The sequence below is a fragment of the Dreissena polymorpha genome, chromosome 6 (assembly GCF_020536995.1).
Source record: "Dreissena polymorpha isolate Duluth1 chromosome 6, UMN_Dpol_1.0, whole genome shotgun sequence".
Lineage (NCBI taxonomy): Eukaryota > Metazoa > Mollusca > Bivalvia > Myida > Dreissenidae > Dreissena > Dreissena polymorpha.
The window spans coordinates 96,633,095-96,643,495 of NC_068360.1; the positions used below are offsets into that span (position 1 = coordinate 96,633,095).

A 10,401-nucleotide genomic window follows, 5' to 3' on the forward strand; every position below is an offset into this window, starting at 1 on the left:
ACCTTAACAATTATTCACTTAATAGTTTGTTTGTTAACATATGCTTTTCACTGTACATACAGTTTGATGTTTGTTTTCACAAAAATTAGCATTTCAACATTGTCCGGGTCCAGGCAAGCCCTATGAGCACTGGCGAGATCTCCTGCCGTGCAGAAGATTCTCTCACTGGGCACTGAGGTTCCTTGCATCACAAGATAGCATTTAAACTTAGTAGATGATGCTTTCACGGCATTAAAATTTACATGATACAGGAACTCAATTGGACAGGTAGTCCATATAAACGGACTCCCAGAGCCTTTGATAATTTTTGCTATGGCGGCTCTGGGAGTCCATATGCACCCCTTCATAAACATGGGTGCAGTTCAGCGCAGCGAATCCGAACGCTTCACTAAACAGACGTCGTTCGAGACAAATTGAGGAAAATAATGAATAAACTTCATAAAGTTTGTTAAATTAACCTGAATGGCAACCTACGGATGTTATCCTTTGTATGCACCCTATAAAACACGACGATGTTTCAACACACTTTTCTCGCTGATAACTGTAACTATAAGCAGCCCGTTGGGCTATAAAGCGTTGAAGAGTTGAGTTATTGCAACTATTGGACAGATCGCGAAATTATGCAAAATTTACCTGAATAACATTCCAGACACACTGGATCCACTACCGTTGTTTTTAATACAACTCAGAAAGACAATAAGGATTGAAAACTTACTTATTGCCATTATGAATTGCATTTGTAATAGGTAAATCCTCCATGATTTCGAATTAATTTTTCTTTGTCTTTGTCCCAAATGACTTTCTTGGTTGATGTTATCTGCAGACGTGCATAACAGATCGTATAGAGCAGACTGTCATTGAGTGTATATCCCAGTGTGTATGCGTCATCAGAAATTGAGTATTTTCAGTTTGTATGCAGGTTTATTCTCCGGAACAGATCTATATAGATGCCGACTACAACTATTAATTGTATGAATTTATTTTAATTAACATTTAATAAACATTATTTGTCTGCTTATGGTATGATGTTTATTTAATAAACTATATTTATACACGTCCTTACAATCTTCAGATGTTTCAATATGTTTTTAAATTGCAATTGATAACAAATGAAGCCCTATAATCTGCACCCAGTTGACATTCCCGTATTCTTATACGGTCTCTATGCTATATTAAAAGATATTATTAAACTAATGCTTATACGGGCTTTATTCCATTAAATGCGATATGAACACCTTATTTACGTCTAAACAATCTAAGAAGATTCTTTGAATTATATGTGGTTGATTTCGACGGAAAACTATTGCAGCCCTATCAATCTGCATGTGTTCCGACAGCATTGAAGATTTATAAGTGTTTTATCCCGTGTGCTATAATCTCTTAATTGCATTTAAAACGTAGTGAGTCCCTAATCATCTGCGTCCAGGTCCAAAGTCTAAGCAGGTTCCGATTTTGGTTTCATGCGACGGATAACTACTGAAGCCCGACCAATCTGCATGCGTCCGATAAACTTTACAAGGTATATCTCAGGTTTTTATATGTGATTAATTTGCGAAAGAAAAATAATAAAGCCCTATAAATCTGCTGGCGTTTCGACAACATTCACATGGCATTTCTAAGATTCTTATAAAGTTTACTTGCGACGAACAACCAATGAAACCCTATAAATCTGCATACGTTTCAACGCATCCTATCAGATTCTTATATGGATCTAATTTCAACGGGGAACTTGTGATACCCTATTAATCCTTATGCATGCCACCAGCCTTCACAGTTTATTTCACAGGTTTTTATATAGATTTTAAATTTGACGGAAAACTAATAAGTCCTATTAATCTGCATGCGTTACGACAGCACTCACAGGGAGCGTATACGGTTACTATCGGGGATTGTACGGAATTTTTCCATATACATTTGCGCTCATACGACACGAACATCTTAATTTATGGCATTTAATAAGTAATGCAATCCTTATCCGTGTGCGTTCTTATACTGCTTTAATTGAGACTAAAGTATTTTTATTTTAATTAAAATCGCGATCCATGTAATGGAAATTAAACATGCAAGAGTAAGTGTAAAATGTATTCAGTTGTGACGTAAAACGGTCCGTGAACAACCTTAGTTTGATGGTATACGCACGATGTAATTGTGTCTATACGCAGATTTATAGACGTTCATACGTTCCACAACGCTTTTTAAAACGTCTCAAGCCATGCGAAAATTGTATGGCCGCAGATAAATATAATGTCATTAGTTATTGAATACAATTACTAGCGAATAAGCCACCTTAATATATCGACTCGATGCACATTGATAGGGTTCCTTTAGCTCTGTAATGCAAGTAAGACCGTATATATGCGCATGTGAATGTTAACTGGGTGCAGATCAACAGATACTCATCATTATTAAACCTGAATGTGGCAGAGTCCCGGTCAACCCCGAACAAGCTACGGTTTATCCCAGTGGCCCCGGCAGAGCCCAGGTTGTCGCCGGTAATGCCCAGGTGGAGCCCCGGTAAAAGCCGGCAGCGTTCCGGCAAAGCCCCAGTCTACCGTAACTCCGCCGAGTCTCACCGGGGCTATCCTGGCAACAGACCCCGGCAGAGCTACGGCAACGCCCCGGTTTAATCGCGGTCGTCGCCGGTAATGACCAGGCGGAGCCCCGGTGAATGCCGGTGGCGTCCCGGCAGAGCGCCGGTTTACCAATGAACCTGGCTATACCGGGATTCTGCCGGCATTCACCAGGGCTCCATTTGGGCACCACCGGCGACAACCGGGGCGTTGCTGTAGCTCTGCCGGGGTCTGTATGGGCCCCGGTGGAGCAACGGTGCCATCCGGGTTGTTCCCGGTGCCGTCCCGGTTGTTCCCGGTGCCACGCCGGTCGATGCCGGTCCTTCACAGTAACTACCGGTTCATCCCGCAGGTATTCAACATTTTAATACTTACCCGGTGGAGCGTGGAGTCCCAGTTGTCCCCGGTTCATCCCTGTCGTTCCCGGTTCATCCCGGTAGAGCCCCTGTTCATCCCGGTAGATCCCGGATCACGCACCGGGGCTCCACCGGCAGCATAGTGAGAGTGGGCCTTAAGACCGTATACGCGCATTTCAATGTACACAGATCAATAGGCAACAATCTCGTATAATCCAGAATTAAATCGTATAAGCACGATGTGAAAGTTATCTGGATACAAATTTTTAGGTGCTCATTTGTTCCCCAACGCTATACCACGCGTATAAAACTTGCGAAGATCGTATAGAAGCATGTAAATAGAAGTTACACTATGCACTATAAATCTGTATTCAGAACTCAATCTGTTGTGCACGTCTACATCTAACGCTTACATGCAAATAGAAGTTACACAATCTGCACTATAAATCTGTATTCAGAACTCAATCTTTGTTTTCTAAAGCTATTATAAACCACAATTCTACGACAAGTTATTGACACAGACGAATAGGCTTTCATCATAATCTGCACTAAAAATCTGCATTACAAATTCTATTAGTGCCGCAAAATATACACCTCCCACTGTTCATCACGTGATACACAATCTGCCTAAAAAATCTGTTTTCTGAATTCAAACTGTTATGCGCGTCTGCATATAACACTAACCTTCTTATTTACAATAAAAGCCGAAGGATCTCGAATGATCTGCTATTTGACTGTCAAACTCAATAAATATCGACTATTATACGTATCTTTTATTGTTCAAATGAAACCAGTCAGTATAAAAAACAATACTCGTGAAAACAGCGCTAGGTTACATACAGCTATAAAAATAAATATTCGGAACCGAAATTTCCAGGGGTGGATCGTACCCGCGAATCTGAAGTAGGATCCGATATCATCGGATATTTCGGATACCCGTTGCAGCCCTAGTAAGGGGGGACTTCCTTAAAATACCATTAAAGCGGAAAGTGTCGTCCCTGATTAGCCTGTGCGGACTGCACAGGCTAATCTGGGACGACACTTTACGCACATGAATTAAGCCCAGTTTTCTCAGAACAAGACACAAATGTTCATTAGTTGATAAATGTTGATCAAATGTGGATAAATGATACCGCTAGGTATTGTTTGCACTTTTTTAATGTCAATAACATGTGTATTGTATCGTTCTGGTTTCCATGGTAACATTATATTATTTTCGAGTCTTGCACTTGGAAAACGGGCCTTAATGCATGTGTGTGAAGTGTAGTCCCAGATAAGCCAGTGCATACATGCTAATCAGGGATGACACTTTCTGTTTTAATTGGATTTTTTCTTTGAAAAGCCTTCCTTGAAACAAAAATTACAAGAAAAGTGGACTGCCCAGGCTAATCTTTGATGACACTATGCTATATATATCAAGCCATGACACTATGCTATATATATCAAGCCATGACACTATGCTATATATATCAAGCCATGACACTATGCTATATATATCAAGCCATGACACTATGCTATATATATCAAGCCATGACACTATGCTATATATATCAAGCCATGACACTATGCTATATATATCAAGCCATGACACTATGCTATATATATCAAGCCATGACACTATGCTATATATATCAAGCCATGACACTATGCTATATATATCAAGCCATGACACTATGCTATATATATCAAGCCATGACACTATGCTATATATATCAAGCCATGACACTATGCTATATATATCAAGCCATGACACTATGCTATATATATCAAGCCATGACACTATGCTATATATATCAAGCCATGACACTATGCTATATATATCAAGCCATGACACTATGCTATATATATCAAGCCATGACACTATGCTATATATATATCAAGCCATGACACTATGCTATATATATCAAGCCATGACACTATGCTATATATATCAAGCCATGACACTATGCTATATATATATCAAGCCATGACACTATGCTATATATATCAAGCCATGACACTATGCTATATATATCAAGCCATGACACTATGCTATATATATCAAGCCATGACACTATGCTATATATATCAAGCCATGACACTATGCTATATATATCAAGCCATGACACTATGCTATATATATCAAGCCATGACACTATGCTATATATATCAAGCCATGACACTATGCTATATATATCAAGCCATGACACTATCATATATATATCAAGCCATGACACTATGCTATATATATCAAGCCATGACACTACGCTATATATATATCAAGTCATGACACTATGCTTTATATATCAAGTCATGACACTATGCTATATATATCAAGCCATGACACTATTCTATATATATCAAGCCATGACACTATGCTATATATATATCAAGCCATGACACTATGCTATATATATCAAGCCATGACACTATGCTATATATATATCAAGCCATGACACTATGCTATATATATCAAGCCATGACACTATGCTATATATATCAAGCCATGACACTTTGCTATATATATCAAGCCATGACACTATGCTATATATATCAAGCCTCATTTGCCAACAGCAAGGTTCATGTTTTTCAGATTTGTTTTTGAATTAGAGTGAGATGAATTTTGTTCAGTATTTACAAGTTCACATACTGTAGGAGGCTGTTTGGTGGAATTCCCAATGTTACTGTTGAAGAAATTGAAAAGTTAAAAAAGAGAACAAATTATAAAGATCCTATTTGTCAGCACATTATGATTTTATTTTCAATACTTGTCTTGTTGTTTTGGTATTGAATTTTTCCATATGCATCAGTTTTATTGTTACTTCAAACAGAAAACTTATCGAACAATTGTCTTGTTTTTACAACTGAAAATCCTTCATTTAGTGTCTTCGACTGATAAAGTTCTTTTATTTTGTTTAAAATATAGATTGATTACTGAAATCAGAAATGGATTTGCTTGGGACTAGAATAGTATTGAATTACTCTGTGATTAATCTGAACATACCTAAAAAATGACTTTTTTATTTTTTCTTTGAATATTCAATTCAGATGTAGGCCTGTTTTGTGCTGTTTTTTTTTAAAGTTTTAAACAAAGTTCATTTTTAATTCTTGTAAGACATGAGATTTTGTTATCTCAGCAATATAAGACTCTGCTGTGATGATATTATGTTATGAATAATTTTGTGTACAGGTATATAGATGAGGACCTTGTCTCCATGTTGAAGTCAGAAGGCACTGATCTAGTTGTGATAGAGGGAATGGGACGCGCCATACACACAAACTTTGATGCACGGTTCACGTGTGACTCCCTTAAGGTCGCAGTGCTAAAGAACCGGTGGCTTGCACAAAGGTTTGGCGGAGATATGTTCAGTGTGGTGTTTCGTTTTGAGGAGGGAAGTCGTCTGAATAAACAGCCTGGAACCTGTCAAGATGAGCGGACTGGAATCTATGAGAATAAACAGCATGGAACCAGTCAGTAAGAGCAGACTGGATCCAATTATGAGAATAAACAGCCTGGAACCAGCCATTCAAAATGAACAGACTGGAACCGATCAAAATATACAGCTTGCAACCCGTCTTTATGAGCAGCTCAGAACCAGTCTCAATTAAGCAGACAGGATCCAGTTTAAATAAACAGCCTGGAACCAGTGGTAGCTGATAGATTGTGATGAACTTTTGACATAAAAATATTTATCAGCGTTATCATTTCAGCAGCAGCAACAGTTGTGTTTAATAACTTCAGGTAGATATAAAAGTTATTCTTGTGACAGTGGAAGGTGTGTATGGAAATAAGATCCAAGCTTTCAAGAAGGATTTTTTATTTTTAAAGTAACTAGTGCAACTGTCATGCTTAATTGTTTATTTTTGCTTCATTCTCTATCCTTGACACAGATGTAATATAAACTAAGAAAAATTTAACAAGCAGAGACAGATTTCATATGAATACGTATAACTGTACTTTGATATAGCTTGTAATGAAGAAATGTGTGCCATTTTGGTAGGCCATAAGATTTTATATTAATCTTCAACATCATCAGCAGCAGCAACAACAACAGTCCTGTGCATTCGATCCTCATCGTCATCATATGATCCACATTTTGGGACAATGGGACTGAATGGATGTGTGTAAAGAATTGTCACAGATTAGCATGTGCAGTCTGAACAGACTAATTAGGGATGACACTATCTGCTTGAAATAAATATTTCTTTAAAGGGACATCTCTTTAAACAAAATCTAGTCTAGGCTGTAAGTGTTGTCCTTGATAAATCCTTTACAACATATATAAGTATTTTGACGCGTGTGTAGTCCCTTAGAAAGTTGCATTTAATTAAATACCTTTCTTACAAAATTCAAGTTTTAAAGGCTTCATTTGCAACCCTTAGTTACTGATGAGCAGCACACATAAAACCTGAACAGACTGCCAGTTACTCGCAGGCTGTTTTGGGTTTATGCTGGTTGCAAAACCCACTTTTTCACTTTGCTTCTTTTGGGGGAAAGGGTTAACCCGTGCAAACTGCACAGGTAAATATGGGACAATACTTCACACGCAGGTATCAAGCCTAGTTTTTCCAGTACGAGGTTCATGTACAGTATCAGCAACAATAAAAACAATCAAGCAGAGATACGAGTAGCTAGTAACTTGACCCTTTCCCACTTAGATATGTATTTTCACGCAGTTGTAGTCCCTCAGAAAGTTAAATTTAAATAAAGACCTTGTGAGCAGCAAACAGCATAAAACGCAAACAGACTGCGAGTGACTCACAGGCTGTTCCGGACAAATGTTCACTTTGCTTCTGAGTGGGAAAGGGTTAAACAACACCAGCATGAAAGATCGATTAAAAACTTGTCATGTTTTCCCGTATAGTACATAGTTGTATTAAAGTACTAAGTGAAACATGGCTCTGTATGCTGAAATGTGAATGATGTGTGTAATATTTTCTGTATTTTCTTTGGACACCCTTTTTTTACTTCACAGGTAAAGATGGCTTTATTTTCTTCCATTTTGTACACTGCAATTGTTATTCAAGTGATTTAGTCTCAAATATTTTAGAGTAGAATAATTATTTGTAAGAGTGTTCTTCAAGTTATTTGGTGTAGAAGATTTTACAGCAGAATGATTATTCACATTAGTGTTATTCAAGTTATTTTTGAGAATATTTTAATGCTGAATGATTATTCAGAAACAGTATTATTCAAATTATTTGGTATAGATTTTTTAAGTAGAATTATTATTCAAAAGACTATTATTCAAGTTAGTTATTTTGTGTGAATATTTTGATGCAGAATGAATATTTGCAAGTGTTAAATTAAAGTTATTTGGTCTTTAATATTTTAAAGCAGAACGCTTATTTACACTGGTATGTTTCACGTAATTTTGTCTTGAATATTTAAGAGTAAAATAATTATTCACAAAAGAGTTATTCAAATTATTATTTGGTCCAGACTATTGTAAAGTGTTATGATTATTAAAAAGAATATTTTTCAAGTTATTTGGTCTTGGCAATTTTAAAGCAGATAACTTATTCACAATTCACATTATTTGGTGTACAATATATTTGAATATTATACCTCACATAAATTTGTTGTTGTTTTTTTGTCCATTATTTTGAATAGTGACCGGTTAAGATGCGCGCGAATCTAGTCAGTGGGCGCTATACAGTATATCGCTGGCTGACTGGATGCGCGCGCATCTAAAAGTGGCGACTTGATTGTTAGTTATTTGTAACATTTGTGCAAGTTTAACAACGCAAAGATTTTTTGAGTACTGTTTCCTTTGTTTACTAAAGTATTCTTGTTTTACATCAGTACATCTCATTAATAGTAACTGATAAATTTTGTTGGAATTTATATTGTGTTATTTATTTTTATTTCTATTGACATTTATCTGCACAAAAATGTTCCTTATAATATAAGAAATAAAAAAACTCACTTCAGGCCCAATGGCAGAATAGTGACCAGCCAGGCAGCCCCAAATATAATATGTATTTGGAGCTTCCTGGCTGGTCACTATTCTGCCATACGGCTGTCAAGGAGGTTTTCTATTTTTTCTTAAATAGAATCGTTATTCATAAGAATGTTATTCAACTGATTTGTATTAAATATTTATATAGTTATAGTATAGTTAGCACTCACAAGACTGTTATTTTGTCTAGAAATTGTTTAAGTTAAATGACTATTCACAATGGTATAATTTAAGTTATTTGGTCTAAAATATATTAAAGTATAATAATTATGTATAGGAACTATACATTTGTTATTTCCTCCCAAAGAAAAACGGGTATATTGCTTATACTGCCCGATGGTCAGTTGGTCCATTTTTCTGGAATATTTTTATGCCCCCGGATCGAATGATCGGGGGTATATTGTTTTTGGCCTGTCTGTCTGTCTGTCTGTCTGTTAGTCTGTCTGTCATTCTGTCTCAAAACTTCAATCTTGGTTAAAGTTTGATAACTTTTGCAATATTAAAGATAGCAACATCATATTTGGCGTGCATGTGTATCTCATGGAGCTGCACATTTTGAGTGGTGAAAAGTCAAGGTCAAAGTCATCCTTCAAGGTCAAAGGTCAAATACCATTGTATTTTTATTTCCTAAAACTTTACCCTTCGTTTAAGTTTGGTCATAACTTTTTGAAAAAAGAAGATAGCAACTTGATATTTGGCATGCATGTGTATCTGATGAAGCTGCACATTTTGGGTGGTGAAAGGTCAAGGTCAATGTCATCCTTCAAGGTCAATAGTAAAAAATGCAATCCAAGGGAAGTAATAAGCTTTAAAAGGGAGATTATTTCTAAACCTACCAAATGATATATTGAAATTGTATTTCAAAGCGGCGCAATAGGGGGCATTGTGTTTCTGACAAACACATCTCTTGTCTCAGCATGATGTCTAGAGAATTTTTTTATGAAAAAGAAAAAAAATGATGTCTAGAGAATGCATTTAATTTTTATCATGTACATTCTAAATTGGGTAATTGGTATGGAAGAGGCCTATAAACAGGTCAAAAGTGAAGGTCACTGCTGTGAGCAACATGTTAACTGTGCTTTTCATTATTTGTAATTCCAAAATTTATGGTCACTTTATATGTCTCTTGACAATTGCTCTGGGAAAACGGGGCTTAATGCATGTGCGTTAAGTATCATTCCCAGTTTAGCCTGTACAGTCAGCACAGGCTAATCAGGGACAACACTTTCCGGTAAACATAAATTTTCATTTAAAGGAAGTACCTTCTAAACACAAATCATCTCTAAGCGGAAAGTGTCATCCTTGATTAGCCTGTGCGGACTACACAAGCCAGTCTGGGAAGACATGTAAAACACATGCATTAGGCACCATTTTCCCAGCATGGGGCTCATATTGGTGTGTTTTAAGTTGCTATTTTAGTTATAAATGGCACTGTCGTTTTATGTGTATTGTGTGGTCGTGAACTGCCATAAAGGCAAGCGTCATGAAAAGTGTCATGGTTGTGTTCTTCATCAACCGAAATAAAGTTTGGGT

At 36.7% G+C, this 10,401-nt stretch overlaps 1 protein-coding gene across 2 annotated transcripts in view; it reads left to right on the top strand.

The window, feature by feature from the left end:
• LOC127833795 (4'-phosphopantetheine phosphatase-like) overlaps positions 1 to 8,866 on the top strand; it is a 54,641-nt gene extending 45,775 nt beyond the window's left edge. For both annotated transcript variants that reach the window (XM_052359239.1, XM_052359240.1), the window contains exon 17: positions 6,096 to 8,866. In XM_052359239.1, coding sequence (XP_052215199.1) covers positions 6,096 to 6,384 — 289 coding nt within the window. In that variant the 3' untranslated portion in view covers positions 6,385 to 8,866. The remainder of the gene's footprint in view (positions 1 to 6,095) is intronic.
• The last annotated feature ends 1,535 nt before the right edge of the window (positions 8,867 to 10,401 follow it).